Source organism: Danio rerio, chromosome 1 (assembly GCF_052040795.2).
Source record: "Danio rerio strain M-AB ecotype USA chromosome 1, GRCz13ab, whole genome shotgun sequence".
NCBI classification, from domain to species: Eukaryota; Metazoa; Chordata; class Actinopteri; order Cypriniformes; family Danionidae; genus Danio; species Danio rerio.
Window position 1 is genome coordinate 40,404,283 of NC_141021.1, and position 19,036 is coordinate 40,423,318.

Consider the following 19,036-nt stretch of genomic DNA (forward strand, 5'->3'; position numbering starts at 1 on the left):
TTACTATACTCTCCAAGAATTGTCATGACAGAATTGCTGTAATTTGAATGAAAATGGTAGTGAAAATATGAATCATCAATAAAATTAGAGACAATACTGCAAACAATATATATTTTATATATTATAATAAAAAGTCAAATGCTTTTCATGTTTTAAATACTTTACAAATACAAAAGCACTGTACATGGCACTTATTGTTGCACTCTATATTGACACCAGTTTGTCTAATTTACCTAATAAACAGCCTTGCTGTCAACATTGTTGACTTAAACACTAAAACCTGAACCACACTGTTCCAGTTACTGAACCACACTGTTCCAGTTACTATGACCATTTATGTGAAGCTGCTTTGACACAATCTACATTGTAAAAGCGCTATACAAATAAAGCTGAATTGAATTGAATTGAAAAAGTTTAGATCGAACACTGTCACATATTTTACATTTTCCCAACTATTGTTTTTCTCTAGATATTTTTGCAAATGTTGAAAAACATTTAATAGGAACAGGGTGTGTATTTTGACCTTTTTGAATGCTCAAGAAGTGTTATTTATTTGACTTATTCTTTGTAGCTGTCAAAAATGGTGATTATTTTGAGGCACAGTATATACACAGACTATCCTAGTTGTTACAGTGGCTTGGTAAAATGGTTTTCAAGTACTGACTGGTAAAGGCTTGTTTGCTTTTAACAGTTATTAACTATTAAAAAAAAATATCTACAATTTTCATCGTGAGGTTGTGATCTTTGCCATTTTTAATAGGGTTTGAAATAGCTGTTCTCTGAGTGTAGCGGAAGGTTATGTGTTTTATAGTGGTATAAAATATTTATTTTTCAATTAAATGCTGCCATTTTGAACTTTATATTCACCAAAGGATCCTGAAAACAAGATATTTTCTAGAGGAGTAAATTAGCACAATTTCTGATAGATAATGTGGTGCTAAAGACCAAAACATAGGATGACAATGTGGAAAAAGTAACCACACAATACATACTTTAAAGCTGAATATATATGTATTGACTGATTCATTCATTGATTTATTCATTTAAGCTGGGTACATTTAAAATCATATGATTATATCCATTTCATGTTCTATCATTTTATAGTTATTTGTAACTCATTTAGTTTATCCATAGAGAACTATTGACATTAAATCATTTCATTTTCAAGTATTCTGTGAATTACTTTTGATTTAACATATTGCAATACAATTCAAATCACAAAATAGCAACACTCTTCCACATTTTTAGCTATTTTAACTGCCCTTTTTTCTGTTTTGAGATTGCAGAAGGATGGTTTGACTAGAAATGTACAGTTTTTCATCATACTGATAACTTTTAGTCATTAGGCAGAACTACAGTTCAAACTGCTTTTGTTAAAAACCCATTCTTACATATATAATAAACTATTCATTTTGCTGAAATGCATAATATATGGAACTCTAGCAACAAGCTAACACTGTGGCACCAAAATAGTGGTTTAATGAGGTCACAGGTGTGTTTAAAGAGTAATTATTGAGTCATTTGCAATTGCTTTGAATACAACTCAAAAAGTCAGAGTCAAGGAACTGTTTTTTTATAACATATTATACAGTTTATACATTTGATAAAATATTCTAATCAAAACAATAGATTCAAATCTAAAGCTGACACTCCAGTGGCATTTTTTCCTTGTTCTCGTTATTAACTTAATTATTGTTTTATGTCAGATGGCATGCCAACAGCATTTGTGCCACCAACTGTTACCTAGAAAGTTGGCAAAAATCTGTAATGAAGGTGCCCCAGACAGCACAATGTGAAATTTTAGCTTTAGTTACAGTATTAACTGAGGGTCAAACTAGATGAGAAGTGTTTATGTGAAAATGAGTGATTGAACGGGATAACATTTTCTCAGAGTATCACTAAACAACAAATCATTTGCTATGTAATTATATAACTAAGGTTGTGGGGGGGGAAAAACTGAACCAGCCCAGAATGAATAAGACTTAAAGGCAAGGCAAGGCAAGTTTATTTATATAGCACATTTCATACACAATGGTAATTTAAAGAATAAAAGAAATAAGTATAAGAGACAAAACAACAAAAAATCGAATTATTAAAACCGATAAAAACAGATTAAAATGTTTTAAAACAGGTTTTAAGGAATAAAAAAGAAAATAAAGTCATAATAGTGTAATCTGTCGGACTTACCACAGTGCTCATTCAGTTAAGGCACAGCTAAACAGATGTGTTTTAAGTCTTGATTGGAATGTGCCTAATGTTGGAGCACATCTGATCATTTCTGGAAGATGATTCCAACAATAATGGGCATAGTATTTTCAATTTTATTCACCATTTCCATACCCTAATGTGTTGGAAAACTGTTGTGAGTTTCTTTATTCATGAACACCAAAAACAGATGTTACCAACATTCCTTATTGTTTTATTTTGCTTTCAGCAGAAGAAAAAAGCTCAAACTTGTTTGGAACAAATGGAGTTGAGCAAATGATGGGAAGTGAAGTTTATTTGTAAACTAATTTTGAGAGGAGCAAGTGCTTATGATTGCCCACGGCTGGTCCCGCATTAGCTAACACGATTTACCAATCAGACGATTCCTAATTCACTATGAATATCCAGAATTTCTTACCTCAGCATCTTCATCTTGAAGAATACCCACTCCTAATCCTACTTCTGCTTCCGTATTCTTCATTGTTTTAAGATACGGCGAACCTGTGATTAACACTGTTGCCTCACAGCAAGAATGTCACTGGTTAAAAGTCCTTACTGGACGAGATGACATTACTGTGCGGAGTTTGCATGTTCTCCCCATGTGGGTTTCCCCTGGGTTCCTCGGTTTTCTCTCACATTCTAAAAACACGCAACATAAATAATTCTGACCATACAAAGTTGGCACTATAGAGGAGCTCTTATTAAGTAGTATAATCTGTCATTAGCCATTAATAAATCGGAGGAGCTCATCGAGATCTACCTGGGCTTAAACTCCCCTTTCGCCCTGCTAACAAGAGGGAGCCCAGGGCTCGAGGATCTTATAAGCTCAGAACTCTCTCCCGGGACAGCATGCCAAACAAGCTTTATTATCAATCAGCAGCTAATTGTGAAGTCTTGAAAGTTCATTTTGCGTGAACTAGTCCCTTAAATCTTCTGTAGAACATTTTGAAAGTTGAGGCCACTTCCAGCATGCTGAGAACAAAAAAAAAAAGCCCAATATACATTTGTATGTATTATTATTTCCATCTGTGATTATTTTATTTATTTATTTATTTTTGTTTTTCTATCATTTCTGTTCATCAAACTGTTTGAAATATGTACTCTGGCTTTCTAGTTTGGTGCTGATTCGCTGTTCTTAAAAAAAAGTTTTTTTCTAAAAATTCCTCTCCATTTGTTTTCCTCAACTTGGCAGATTTGGATTACAAATTTAGACTACTTATATATGTTTGCTACAGGATAAAGAATCAAACAAAGGATTGTGCCCCAGTAAATGCTACAGCAGAGCGTCTTCTTGCAGTAAGAAATGGATACTCGATGCCAGAGAGAAAACAAAGGTGTGATATGTGAGTGTTGGCAGCAGAAAGCAGGTTGTTTGCGTGCTTGCTTTTTAGGAAAGCCTGTTTTTGAACTGACACACACACACATAAACAAATGCAAAGCCATCAGCTCTCGACAGAAGACGTCCTTTTAGTCTTACTAATGACACAAAGCTGACAGTAAATTCTGCATGTAACTACAGCTATTTGTCGCATTGCACTGCAATACATTTGTATTCTTGTAATTTTTGCTCAGTTGTGGTTGAGCTACTGGTATACAACCAAAATAGCTTTCATTTATTATTCAGCAAAAGAAAAAGCAACCATAAAAAATCTAATTGGAATAAAACCACTGGAATCTAATCCTGCAGCTCTTGACTTGTTGACCACTTAAACTAAAAATGATTGAGCATGGCCAGACCTGGCTAAATTACTCTGACCACACTTAGATATCAGTAAAGAGGAGAAGTGGTTCATGTGTGCCGTCACATCATCTGGACAGTTGTTGATGGAGTTGTAGCCTATTCAGGGAGTAAAAACAAATATGAAGTTGTTTCTTTAAACCCAGATGTCTTCCCAAAATCTTTTTAGGTTTTGTCGATCACATTTAAAGGGTTACTACACCGTAAAAATATATAATAAATTAACAGTTTTCCATATTTTGTGATCCTTTTTTTTTCCTATTTATGTATTTGAATTGCTTTATGAGAGCTTGATCTTTCTTTAATAATCTTTCAACAGCTTTTAACCTTCAGAGATCAAAAAAGTGACTTTTATTAACATTTTTAGTAGTTTAAAGTGATGCATTTTCCGCTTTCTTGTTGTATATAAAGGTACAAAAACCTTGTAATAAACTGCCAGAACATTTTCTGTTATTTTACTGACATTTTTTTTATATGTTATTTTTTATACATTGTAGATTATTTCAAACTACAAAAATGTCAATAAAAGTCACTTTGTTAAATGTAGAGTTGAATTTTCAACATTAAAAGTCAACAGAGCAAAGATTGGGGTCCCATAATGCAATTTACAACAGTAAATAAACGGAAAACACTTGTGAATCACAAAATAACAGATAACAGATATTTTTTGAGTGTACTTCAGATAGTACCTTTTATATATTTTCATTGCTTTAATTCTTTTATTAGACTTAAATTATAAAAATACATAATACAATACATAAATAAATGTTGAGGAGAGAGTGTTAGTGTAGTTTTTTCCTTGCATAAAGAAACAGATTGAATTTAAAATAATTTAAAATTTATTTGTTTTTGTTGTTGTTGTTGTTATCATTATTAATAAAATCATTAACAAATAGTTAATAATAATAATAATAATAATAATAATAATAATAATAATAAATGAATTACATTTTTCTGAATGTATAATATTCTTTGCTGTTTTAACCCTTAAAATCAGAATCAGAATTAATGTTTTAGCTGAATACTCATTATTGGACAAAACATTTGTCATTCCCTCTAGGATTTTGTGAGTCCAATAATTCTTGAGATACAAAAAAATGATAATATATGTTGAAGTTTTTGTGTATTTTATGTGCACTGCATAATACAAGAATTTAAAAAAAATAATAATGTCGTACGTTTTAAGAAAATCTATTATAAAATCAGTCAATTGGTCAGCAAAGTATAAAAAAAAAACAATATTTTCTACAGTAAAGGTAGTGGAAAAAGCACCCATAAATATATTAAACTTTCAATTTATTACAATTAACTTCCTTTTTTTAGACCTAATCAGCACGTTTCCATGTTGTTGATATAATTTCGTGCAGCTCCATGTTTTCATTCCATTACACAAATAAAATATACAGGTTCTCCAGATCCAACAACAAGTGAAAGCAGCAATAGAAATCGATCATAGGTGCATAATCTGAGAACATGTATCAAAATCATCAAAATAAAGAGTAAACATTCCCACATTTGTGTTCAAAAGTGCAATAAAAGCAAATACAGATGCCTTTTCATTCATTCATTCTTTCATTCATTTTCTTTTCGGCTTATTCCCTTAATAATCTGGGGTTGCCACAGCGGAATGAACCACCAACTTATCCAGCATATGTTTTACACAGCAGATGCCCTTCCAGCTACAACCCAACACTGAGAAAACAGATAAGTTTTAATCTACAATATTTTCTACAATAAAGGTAGTGAAAAAAACACCCATAAATGTGTGAAACTTTTCATTTGTTACAATCAACTTTTTTAGACCTAATTGGCACAACACTTCCATTTCATTGACTTTTTAGACCCACAACTCTATGTTTTCATTCTAATACACAAAATAAAATATACATGTTCGCCAGATCCAAGTTTCACAACAAGTGAAAGAAGCAGTTTAAACCATCCATAATCTGAGAATATGTAAACTATCGCAATCACCAAACATTCAACAAAAATGTCTAACCTTACCAAAAGCTATCTGGCAACTTGAAAAATGCTCAGGCGGAGAGGTTTCATGTATTACAATTTTTATAATCTAAACAAATAGTGAAATAAACCCAGTTTCAATATTTAATGTAGAATAAATGTAAAATATCAATTTTTCAAGAAGTTATGGCACTTTCTCCCTCAAGCTTCGTGAGAACGTAGTGTACTCTTTTATAAGATTACAGTGTCAGTGAAGAGCTTGAGATGCAGCACAAGACTTGATTTGTGAAAATGGAAAATCGAGTTAAATATTCCTTGTTTTTTAGCACACTGGTTTCCACCCGAGCTGTGTAATTTTGTCAAATTGTTCTAAATATGTAAAAATATGACTTTATGCTTTTAAAGATATAATTTGTCACATTTCCCATTAGCTAGAAAAAGGGGTTGAAAATGGCATCCATCAATGTTATTTCCATCCAATTTGATTTTCAGTCATTTTAGAGGGAAAAAAATATTATTCATACAAACCAATAGTTCACATTTTGGGTTCAGCTAAATGTGTTTAAATAATAATAAAAAGTGTGCTCACTAAGCATTTATTTGATTAAACATGCAGTAAAAAGAGCACTTAAAAAGACAAATAGAAATCAATTGTATGTTGTGTTGTTTGTGTGTCCTTCATTATCATCAATCTGGATCCTTCTATCAATAGAAAGTTCAGAAGAACAGCATAAAACTAGAAATCGAAATTATTTTAAACTTTATGAATGAAAACTGTCATTTACTCATTCATTTATTTATTTCAAAGACAGATAAATAATTATTTCTCTATCAAACAACAAAGACACTAGTAGGGCTGCACAATATGTCATACACAGACGCTTTTTGTTTGCGTTTATTGTCAGCACTTTAAGACGTTTTTCTGGATTCAAACCCAAGCGATTTTAACTGGCGTCAAGCAGAAGAGTATGCAAAATCACTCCTTGACATTAGATGGCGCTACACAACTTTAAGCTTCTGACACCCGCTTGTAACACAGAAGATGAAGACAAAGTTGTAATGCTTGTTGTTATGGTCGGTTGAAGTAGCAGCTCCAGCTCTAGCAATGAAAAAATGATTATTGTTCACCAGAGCAATAAGCAACTGCACGTTCATATCGCCTCTTGGCATCTACTTCAGTGTGCACTCGCATTGACAGTTTTGTGCTTGAGCGCCTTCAAGTGCTGTCAACTGTAACTTCAGCAGCTCCGTGCACGTGTACAAAAGTGCTAACCTGATTGGTGGAGAAGTTTTTGACATGGCGAGCCTCCACATCAAAGTTCCTGAAAGCAAAGAAGGTCTAGATTCTCCAGGATTGACCAGTCCAGTCACCAGAATGAACATTATTGAGCATGTCTGGGGTAAGATGAAGGAGGAGGCATTGAAGATGAATCCGAAGAGTCCTGCAAGAATGCTTTCTTTGCCATTCCAGATGACTTCATTAATAAGTTATTTGAGTCATTACAGAGAAGTATGGATGCAGTCCTCCAAGCTAATGGGAGTCATACACAATATTAATGCTTTTTCCACTGCACCACCATATTCTTTACTGTACCATATTTATGTTAATTGACAAGTCCTTTGTCTGTGCAAAGTCAGACATTACTGTCCTGATGACATAATAAAAAAAATTATGCCTGATCATATTTCATTTTAGTAAAATAAGCATAGTCTAGAGACCTTTGCCTTTCGTATATGCCACTTCTGATGCCAAAATGATAGAAGAACTAGAAGTCAGGTTATTATACAGTATGTTGTTTCTAAAACTTGGATAGATGACAAGACTTTTGTCAGGTAGTGTATTCATATCGCAATATATATCGCAATGTCAGATTTTTCCAGTATCGTGCAGCCCAGAGAATGCATGAAGTGATGAAATATCCACTTTTGTGTTCAAAAGAGAGCCAATATTTTTTTATTATTATTTTCTACAATAAAGGTAGTGGAAAAAAAAAAAACATAAATGTATGAAACTTTTCATCTTAAAGGGATAGTTCACTAAAAAAAATGACTCACTGTGTACTCACCCTTATGTAGTTCCAAACAAAAGAAGATATATTGAATAAAGCTAAAAACCTGTAACCACTGACTGAAACCTGTAACCACTAACCACTGAAAAAAAAAATCTAATACAATGGAAGTCAATGGTTACAGGTTTTCAGCATTCTTGAAAATATCTTCTTTTGTGTTTGAAACAAGTAAAGGGTGGGGTAAATGTCAGTTTTGGGTGAACTCTCCGTTTAAAGCATCTCGGTTCCATTCAGATTGTGCTCTTGAGTTTAAATCTTCATGATGCATTGGTTGCTGTGTGTTTAAGCCCAATGTTGCAGGTCTGTTCTCCGTTCTCCCTGTGATCTCCATGGTCCAGTAGTGCAGTGGTGTTGAGGGAGAGTGTGGCTGACAGATCTGGGACGGCTTAGCGGCTGCTGACTGACAGAGATAGAGTTAAGGGCCGAGGGTCCTTTCTGCTCGGCCCTCCATGGAGCAAACCTACTTTGAAGCGCTGTAATTGTTTCTAATCGCCGGGCGGCTGTGGCGGCTTTAAATTTCACAGGGTCGCCACACTCAGCCAAGCAGAGCGAAGGAGAGCAAGTGATCCAGGAGTGGAGGGAGACTCCAGAGACTTCCGTTTCTTTTCTTCTTTCCTTTTCTCCACAGAGAAAGGAAGCGATAGATTTCTGGCTTTACCTAACTTTTAATTTTCCTCTTCTTCTTTTTTTTTTTTTTTTTTTACAGATCAAATCGCCCAAAATCCCAAAACCATTGTATGCCCCATGATAGATGTGATTGATCATAATCACTTTGGGTATGAAGCGCAAGCTGGGGATGCCATGAGAGGAGCTTTTGACTGGGAGATGTACTATAAACGTATTCCTATCCCACCTGAGCTGCAAGGACCAGACCCCAGTGACCCATATCAGTGAGTGACATCTCTTTTACACCTATTTGACTGTCCTAATTATTTGACAGAATTAATAAAGAGAGATTTGGCAGATAGATATAAAGTTGTGTTTGAAAAAAGTAATATTACAATCATAAATACAGAACTAAATGTGTTACTTTTAAGGAAAGAAATGCAAGAGCATGTGTTTTTTTTTTGCGTTTTATATTCAGAGGTGCGTAGTAACGAATTTCATTTACTTCATTACAAATACTTGAGTAAAATTGTTGGTTAACATGTACTTTTTGAGTAGATTTTAAAATAGATACATTTACTCTTACTCAAGTAAATTATTAGAGAAAAATCATTACTCTTACTTCACATGCATTTGGCGGCGTTCCTCTGTTACTGTCAGATTATAATAAATAGGAGTCATATGACTTGCAAGGTGTCGCATTGGAGAGGTTGTGTCACGAGAGATTGCTATATAGAGTATATCGAGTATAGCGTGTATTCCGCTTTCAGTTAGAGCATGTGCGCCTATGTTGGAATGATGGCTGAAGTCCATTTTTTATTAGTCTTTGGTCTTTTTTTTTCTTTTGATATTCCTCACTGTTCAATCTCTAATTTGCTTTAGTTTTTGATCTGTCATTTTGTTTCATTATCTAACTCATATCCGCTGCATTAAGACATTGGGTCCTATCCTAAACCCGGTGCATTATGGCATGAGGTGTGACGCAAGTTTTTTTCAGCCTAGTGCAGGTATCATTTTAATATCCTGTGCCATGTTGTTTAAAAAGAAAATACATTTGCCTTCAGTTGTGCGCCCATGGCCACGCTGGATTGAAAAGGAAGTGTGTTAAGGTGCATTGATGGTGCATTGCTATTTTGAAGCTACTGAAATAAACCTTGCCATTGGCCAACTAAAAGCAGGTCTAAAGTCATTGGTGCAATTTTTTATTTTTTATTTTTTGTTATTTAAAGAGCATGTTAGTGACGTTTTTCCTATCCTTAAATAAAGCAGAAGTGGATTCAAACATGCCTTATACCATGCACCATTGTTTTTGGCCTCATTAAACCTGTATTTTTGTTCACGTGTAGGGATTTCATAAAATGTCACTTTGACCAGTGACCTGCGCTTCTAACACTCACAACTTGAAGTCTGGAGCCTTAATACAAAGTCTGTTATTTCTATCCTCTCCTATTGCGTTTCAGTTTGAGTGTGTGCATATTTTGTTCTAAACCAGCTTTTCCACCACAGTTCACATCAGTCCATGATTCTGACTTTAGTATTAGTTCAGCTTCAAAAGCAGTTGAGCTGCTTTTTTTCTTCTTTATTTTTTCTTCTTTTTTATGTTCCCTCACGGCCCTCTCAATAGCACTCAAGTCACTGAAACTTAACAAGAAATGTGTTTCTTTTATCTCGTATTATGCTCATAATAGATTACATTATCATCAGTGATAATTATAGTGATCTTTATTGCGAAAATGCACTTTTAAATTAAAAACAGCGGGCGTCACCGTGGGTGAAAACATAGCTTCCTTATACACGGAAACAGTTTGTGTAAATTGAAGCATTTATAGACATATTTAATCTATTATTTTATAACCACATTGTGATTTCAATTGAATTGATGTCAAACATTAGAGAAAATTTATGCAAATAGTGAATAAGAAATGAGCAAGAGAGGTGTTATTTCAGTTTAAGACAGGTGGAAAGAAAAACAGATTTTTTGTATATATATATATATATATATATATATATATATATATATATATATATATATATATATATATATATATATATATATATATATATATATATATATATATATATGTGTATATGTAGACAAAAAAAAATCTGCCAATCCCATCACTGGAAAACACTCATACACACTCCTTCACAGATATACACTACGAACAATTTTAGCTTACCCAATTTACCTATAGTGCATGTCTTTGGAGCTGTGGGGGAAACCGGAGCATCTGGAAGAAACCCACGTGAACACTGGTAAAACACACAAAAACACCAACTGACCTAGCTCAAACCAGCGACCTTCTTGCTGTGAGGCGAACGTGCTACCCACTGCGCCACCCAACAAACCCACTGTTTAATTTAATTTAATCTTGAAAGTAAGGGTTTAGTGAGTAATTGCCAAAAATAAAAACACAATGTCATAAATTGTTTGTTTGTTTGTTTGTTTGTTTGTGTATCAAATTATACATTATAACAATATCTGTTAATTGTTAAGTGAGTAGTTTCATATTTTTGGTTAGGCGAATAAATTTAATTTAATTTAATTTAATTTAATTTAATTTAATTTAATTTAATTTAATTTAATTTAATTTAATTTAATTTAATTTAATTTAATATAATTTAATTTACGGCTCAGTCTCTTTATGAAGGGCTGCAACTCATCACTGGGAAACATCCATACACATACACTACGGCCAATTAGGTTACCCAATTAATTAATTATATTAATAATTAATTACTTATATACCAATTATATAATTATATTAAATAATTATAGAGCATGTCTTTGGACTTGTGGCGACCTTCTTGCTGTGTGGCGATTGTTCTACCCACTGAACCACCGTGCTGTCCCTATTTTATTTTATTTTATTTTATTTTATTTTATTTTATTTTATTTTATTTTATTTTATTTTAAGTTAGGTGTATTATTGCCAGAGGTAAACAAAAACACATTTTTTTTAAAATTGTTTGTTTGTTTGCTTGGTTGGTTGTTTGTTATGTTTATGTTTGTTTGTTATATTTTATAACAATATCTGTTTATTCTTAAGTGAATAGTTTTGTATTTTTGGTTAAGTAAATATCTTAATATATTTTTAATTTGTTTTATTTTATTTTATTTTATTCTATATATTTATTTATTTTTTTAATTTTTTTTTAGATAGATTATATATTTTTTTAAGTAACTTTTTAGCTTTTTTTCAGCTTTCTATAAAATCAAATTGTTTCACCCAGTTGGAGAACCATTGCAGTAGAGACATTCTCATGTGTGTTTGTGTGTGTGAGTGTGTGTGTGTGCGCGTGTGCACGTGCATGTGTGTAAACTCTTTTGGTCCCCTATCACATCACCGCACGTTGCACCCCAGACTAGCCATACCAGGCATTAAGCTGTGGATTAATTTTTCGGGGTAGATATGAGGTCTTGAGAAAATCAGCTTTCCTTAGTGTGGCGGAGTGTTTATTTGTGTTTATATGTACAGGCGCACTGCATCTCCTCTGCAGAGCGCTGACTGAAGACTCTCTCACTCCAAAACACAAACTTACACAGTCTTACAACCAATCATTCAGGCCTGCTGATGCACACATGTGGATTAGTATTTTAACATTGCTGAGATGCTGCAAGGTTTTATCCTCAGACCTCTGTGATTTTGTTTTTCTGTGGACTTCAGGCCTCTCCTTCTCCCTCGGGTTGCTGGTTCTTCTATATGTTGTGCCCAGAGCAGCCCACTGTAGTTCATCCAGCATCCCACTCCTCCTCCAAGCCCTGAGGGCAGCTCATATTTTCTGCAGCCACTGGTTCAACCTGTGCCCACCTGTCAGGGATCAAACACACCTCTTATATCTATTCCACTCTGCCAAGCTGTCAGCATTACTGGCTACATGTGACTAGTGCGTGCCTAGAATGTCTCCTTTTGTGTCTGTTTCTTTATCTAAATGGTTTAGAAACTGCTTTTAAACTGTTTGGTTTCATTCAGACTTTTTTTCACAGTTTTTCTTTTCATGTTTTTCATTGCTTCTCTGGGATAATTCTGTATTTTTAATGTTTAAGCTTGCACATGCCTTCTTTTTTGGTATTTTTTCCAAGTATAAGTTAATGGCCTGCAGCTAATTTTGTAGGTCAGTTTTCTCAAATAATAACAGCTAAAATGCTATTATTATATATAATGTATTGTGTGTGTATATTATTATACACACTTTTCATGCCTCTGAACATAATTGCATAATGGACCATAATATATACATTTTAAAGTGGTGGTCCAGAGTGTATTGTTAAGGCTTGGTTGTGTTTATAGAGTGCAAAGCAATGCAATATAACAGGGCTATTCAGTTGGCAGCCCGTAGGCCGAACCCACCCCTCAAGGCAATTTGTGCAATTTGCTCCAAATAGGGTGACCAAGACATCAAATATAAATTTGGTTCAGTCGAAAAAACAGTCGATATAGTTAGGAAGTGACGTGCGTCTGTTCAATACAGCACAAGCTGCAGTTGAAGGCTGCACAGAGAGGGAGTCAGGTGACATTAAGCAAGTGGTGTGCAGAGCCGAAAACTTTTGGATATGTTTGTAGAAAAGGCCTTTTGTACAATGCACTGATATCGTTAATAGGGATGCAATGATAAGCCGATTTCACTGTTAACCGCAATTAAATTAATTACGGTCAATTAATCAAAAAAGCTTCTCAACGCTGCGTTTCTGTTGCTCGAAACGAAACTGCTGCAATTAAACAAAGTTATGCCAACTGTGTGCTAGTGTAAAGTTCCAAGCTTATAGCGAGGCTAATACACACGTACACTGGATTAACTATAGCAGAGGGCCATTCACATATTGCGTCTTCTCCACACACAAGTTCATTATTTCCAATGGAGACGTGTGCATAATAGGAGCGGTGCACGCACGGCTCGCAAGCGGACCGATGCATTTTTCACGCTGTAGTGGTGATAGTTGAATGTGGCTTTCCGTGCAATGTAAACAAATGATATATATGTTAGACGAATTCTTTCAAATTATTCAAATGATTATCTATGTATGAACGCAGATAATAACAACAGTTCATTAAATTCTTAGTTAATATATAGCTTAAATTAACGTTAGACAAATACTATTTTATTAATTATTTAATTACTTTTTTTTTTTCTTATATTTGTTCTGTCATTTATTTTTATTGTAAAATTATTTCTCATGTATAAATCCAAAACATTCATAAACTATTTTTTTGTTTTTATTATTATTTTGTGCTGTGTTTGGTTACGGAGCAGCAATAAACAACACTTTTAAATGAAAACAGTTTTTTAGGACTTTCTAAACTAGTAATGTTTTGAATTTGATAAATGCTTAATAATGGTTACAACCGTGAAACCATGATTATTCTTCAGACTATAATCGTAAAACCAAAATATATTATCAATGCATCCCTAATTGTTACCCAGTTTAAAACATAGAATGTAGAAAAAGCCTACATGAGCAATACACTGATTTTGTTGTGCATCTAAATGCAGCATTTGGATATGTTTTTTTTTAAAAAGCCACATTGTGATGTTAAGTAGTTTCAAAATACAACATTAACATGTTAATGTAAAAAAAGCCAATGTGGGTGTCTTAAGGAGGAAAAATACAGCATATGGGTTCTTATATCCTGTTGTGTCATCACTTATATTGCATGTCATATCTCTCCGGCCCCTCATTTTAAAATGATAAAACAAAATATCAACAAAACACAATTATTAATATGAATAACATTAATATAAACTACATGACATTAGACAAATATACTATAAAGATAAAATGAAAGAATTTTGCAGACAAACTAATATAAAGGAAATATTCATAAATTAGTATATATAGTGTTAATATATAGAAGGTCAGATTTGGTATTATTGTTGTTGTTATTAGTAGTAGTAGTAGTAGTATATGATTATCAATTGAGTTGCTGTCGTTTTTAACACAACACACTATGTTAAGTCAGCAGTCAATATTCCCCAAATGTTGGTAAGTGATGATCAGGCAAGTTTTTTTATTTTTTATTTTTTACTTTTTTGCTGTATGTTCTAAATGTTGACTTTATTCTGGCTCACTTTGCTGGCAGTTTGTCGGATTAAGCATGTTAATTTGGCATCAGGCCATCAGTGAGTCAGATCACTTCTGACTGGATGTTTTTCCATCCATGAGAATAAAAGCAAAAGAAATGAAAGCATACAAAGACATCATGACAGCACAAGCAGAAGTCTGTACTTCTATAATAATGTGATGTCTTCATACACAAGCATTTCGATATGAGATTTTCTTTTTCCATAACGCTAGCCCCTTTGATATTGAAAATGGTAAGCAGCCTTTGTTTATGATTTGAATATATGCAGTGCTAGTTCATTTTTGTTTGTATTGACTATTGGTACATTCTCTATATATTTTATACAAGCATATGCAACTTTGCAGGCATCTTCTGTCTATAGAAAATAATGGGCTTAATCACCTCTAATTATTAGATGATGACTTGACTTGTGTGTACAGTAGTCGTGTATTCATGCATTTCATCATTATTCATTCATTTTCTTTTCGGCTTAGTCCCTTTATTAATCTTGGGTTGCCACAGCGCAATGAACTGCCAACTTATCCAGCATATGTTTTGCGCAGCGGATGCCCTTCCAGCTGCAAACCAGTTCTGGGAAACACCCATAGATACTCATTTACACTCATACACTATGAACAATCTAGCCTACTCAATTCACCTGTTCTGCATGTCTTTGGACTCTGGGCTAAACTGAAGCAGCCGGAGGGAACCCACACGAACATAGGGAAAATATTCAACTCAAAACAGAAATGCCAACTGACCCAGCCGAGGCTTGAACCAGCAACCTTCTTGCTGTGAGGCGACAGCACTACCTGCTGCGCCACTGCATTCATTCATTCATTCATTCATTTTCTTGCCGGCTTAGTCCCTTTATTAATCCGGGGTCGCCACAGCGGAATGAACCGCCAACTTATCCAGCAAGTTTTTACGCAGCAGATGCCCTTCCAGCTGCAACCCATCTCTGGGAAACATCCACACACACATTCACACACACACTCATACACTACGGACAATTTAGGCTACCTAATTCACCTGTACCCCATGTCTTTGGACTGTGGGGGAAACCGGAGCACCCAAAGGAAACCCATGCGAAGGCAAGGAGAACATGCAAACTCCACACAGAAACGCCAACTGAGCCGAGGTTCGAACCAGCAACCTTCTTGCTGTGAGGCGACATCACTACCTACTGCACCACTGCCTCGCCCACCGTGTATTCAATTCAATTTAATTCCATTCAATTCAATTGTGTTTGTATAGCATTTTTAAGCATCTTTACAAAAGGTGCACGTTATTGCATTACAATCAAAATAAGTACAATTTTCAATCAATGTCCTCGATGATTGGCATCATCTCTTCCTTTGTGTAGCCTTTGTGGTCCTCAAGAGTTAGCATCATCTCTTCACAGGTCTTGGATCACATTAATCGTGCCGCATAATCTTTAGAGGCCTCGGAATGAGTATCCCCAAGTGGAAGTATAGAACAAAGAAAATAATTAGCATAGCTGCTGTTCATTATGTGTTTTAACAAGAGATATTAGATATCAATGCAAAAATTATGTGCTATAAATGAAAATGCCAGTTATATAATCAAGCATACTGTAGAAACACACATATAAAGCATCTGAGTATTTCTAACAAGATACCTGACAAATTAAAACAGGAGGACTGTGTCCTACAGGTGGTTTGTCAAGCCCACTCACCTGCATGGAGCATACCGTTATGACATGCATTTTGTTTACGCTTTACTAAAAAGATAGGTCTTTAATCTAGTGTTAAACTGAGAGCATGTGAACTGTATGCATTAAAAGTTAAAGGTTCTACTCCAAAAGGAAATACTCATATTAAATATTTTCTTTATTATTCTCTTCATATATTGTGACCTTTAAACAAGTTTCTCATTTACATAATGTTTAACTTGTGGTTATAAGCGGGCATGGCATAATATGCTTAAAACATTTCACCAATCACAATACACATTAGGTATTTCAGGAGTCGGACTGACAAGAGAAGTGCTGCACTAATGTAAAATATGTGAAAAATGTGATTTTGAACAGCAATCTATGCCTTGCAGTTCACTGGAGAACCACACATCGGCCACTAGATGAAGTACAACTCTCAAAAGTCTTTGTTCTCACACCCAAGTTCCTGATACTCACTGATTACACACACACAGCTGGAAGCTCATGATGGACTGATTAGTAGGACTATAAGGACACCTCATTCACACACTCTTTGCTGAGTCTTGTTTATGTTTAAAGCATCACATAAGTAATATCCCTGTCTTGCTTTCCTGTATTTTTAACCTTTGCCTTGTTTTACCATTTATTTTGATTCTTTGCTGACTGTACTTAACATTTGCCGGTTTTTGACTATGATTCTAGATTTCCTGTATGCTCCTGTTTGCCCCTGTTTTGATTGTTGCCTCCCTAATTGTTGTTGCACATGGATAGTAATGTGGAAAAGTGAGACTTCATGAAACAATGAAACAGTTAAAGCAAATGTGTCAGTTTTGAAACCCGTCTCTACACTGATCTGCCCGTCTAGTGGTGATTTAGTGGAGAGTTGAGACTTTCAGACCAGTATGCTGAGAGGATTGGTTTGAATTCAGTGTAATTAAGTTATAGTCATTCGTTTTTATATGCTCTGTTCTTGTAATGTGTTTTGTCTTAGCATTGGTTTGACATACGAATGAACACTTTGTGAATTATTATGTCTTGTTTTGGTGATAAAAATGAACATTTTTAAAATTCACCAAGTCATAATTTCAGAGTCGGATTTGAACATGGGCCATTTGTAGCACAGTTAGTCTGCGCTCAATAATGGTCCACTAGGCTACATAAGATACAGGTACATTTCCAATCCTGTCTATCAAACATAGATACGCCAGGTCTCGAACTACTTTTGAAATGGCCGATGCTTTGAAACGTTTTAGTCAAGTGACTTTGTGTTACGAAACACTTTAGTCACGTGACCTAGGTTTTTCGAATTGTCTTAGTCACATGACCTAGCTGTTTCAGCTCATGCTTTAGATCAGTGTTTCAAAATACTTGCGCTTTAGGATCTTGACGTGAAGTTTATTTATAAACTAATTTTAAATGGACCACGTGCTTACTATGATTGACTTCTGCTGGTCCTGCATTAGTTAACGCATGATTCACCAATCAGATGATTCCTTACTCATTATAAATAACCAGAGTTCCTTACCACAGTTATTTTCAGCTTGAAGAATCCCCCCTTCCAACCCTTTATCTCCTTATTTTTTCCTTGATAGGGCAGCATGGCAGCCCAGTGGTTAGCACTGTTGCCTCACAGCAAGAACATCACTGGTCTAAGTCTCTAACAAGCCAGTCGATGTTTTTGTGTGGAGTTTACACGTTCTCCCATTGCTCACTTGAGTTTCCCCCAGGTTCTCCGGTTTACTCCAACAGTCCAAAAACATGAAACATAGGTGAACTGACCAAACCAAATTAGCACCACAGACGAGCTTTTATTAAGTAGTATATCTCTCTGTAGCAATCCCTAATTTTTCATTAGCCATAGCAGGGGAATTAACAAGGGAGTTCTCGAGACCTACCTGAGCCTCGGGCTCGTGGATCTTATGAGCTCAGGGCTCTCTCCTAGGACAGCATGCTAAACATATTTTATAATCAATCATCAGTTAAGTGTTTATAACTCTTGAAACTGTGTCAAAACATCAGATTCACATCAGCCATCCCCGGTGGATCCTCACATCTGTTGTCCTCAAACCCTTTTGTGGCGTAGAGTCAACTATGGGAAAACTACCAAACCAATAAATACTTAATGTATGTATGCGGTGAATCAATTTGTGTGTTTGCTCAAAAAGATGTAAAAGATAATTTAAACATGCTAATAATATTAAAAGGAAATAATGTTAACCAATAATTACATTTTAAAATCAGCAATTACTCCTCAATAAAATAGCATATGTGAGTCAGTTTTTGACTCTTATCGCAGAACATATTTGCATTTATATAAAGAGACGCCAGACAAAATAGTTACTGAAACTGACAGCTTGACAGAATGTGTGCATGTACGTGTGCATGTGTGTGTGTTTTTGCTGGTGCCTTAATTTATTTTCCGCCATAGCTGTATGAAAAGAAAAGCCATTCTAAATCCATGTCTGGCCACTTTGAATGTATTCAATTGCAATAAAGATACATTAAAAGTAACACAAATCTGAACGTAAGAACGGAGGATTGTATTTGTCTAGCGACAGAAGTTGTGTTCATTTAGTGATTTGTCATTTGGCAAAACTGCTTATGAAAAATCTGAGCGGGAGAAGCGCAATTCGCAAAATCAATAAAAATCCTTCATATCTTCAGTAATACAGTCTGAGCACTAGGAGACATTTGTCATTACATGCCAATCTCTGAG

At 34.6% G+C, this 19,036-nt stretch overlaps 1 protein-coding gene across 5 annotated transcripts in view; it reads left to right on the forward strand.

The window, feature by feature from the left end:
- galntl6 (polypeptide N-acetylgalactosaminyltransferase like 6) overlaps positions 1-19,036 on the forward strand; it is a 708,600-nt gene that overhangs the window by 644,748 nt on the left and 44,816 nt on the right. For all 5 annotated transcript variants that reach the window (XM_087236265.1, XM_087236264.1, XM_087236267.1 and 2 more), the window contains 1 exon segment: positions 8,681-8,864. In XM_087236265.1, the coding sequence (XP_087092391.1) occupies positions 8,681-8,864 (184 nt within the window).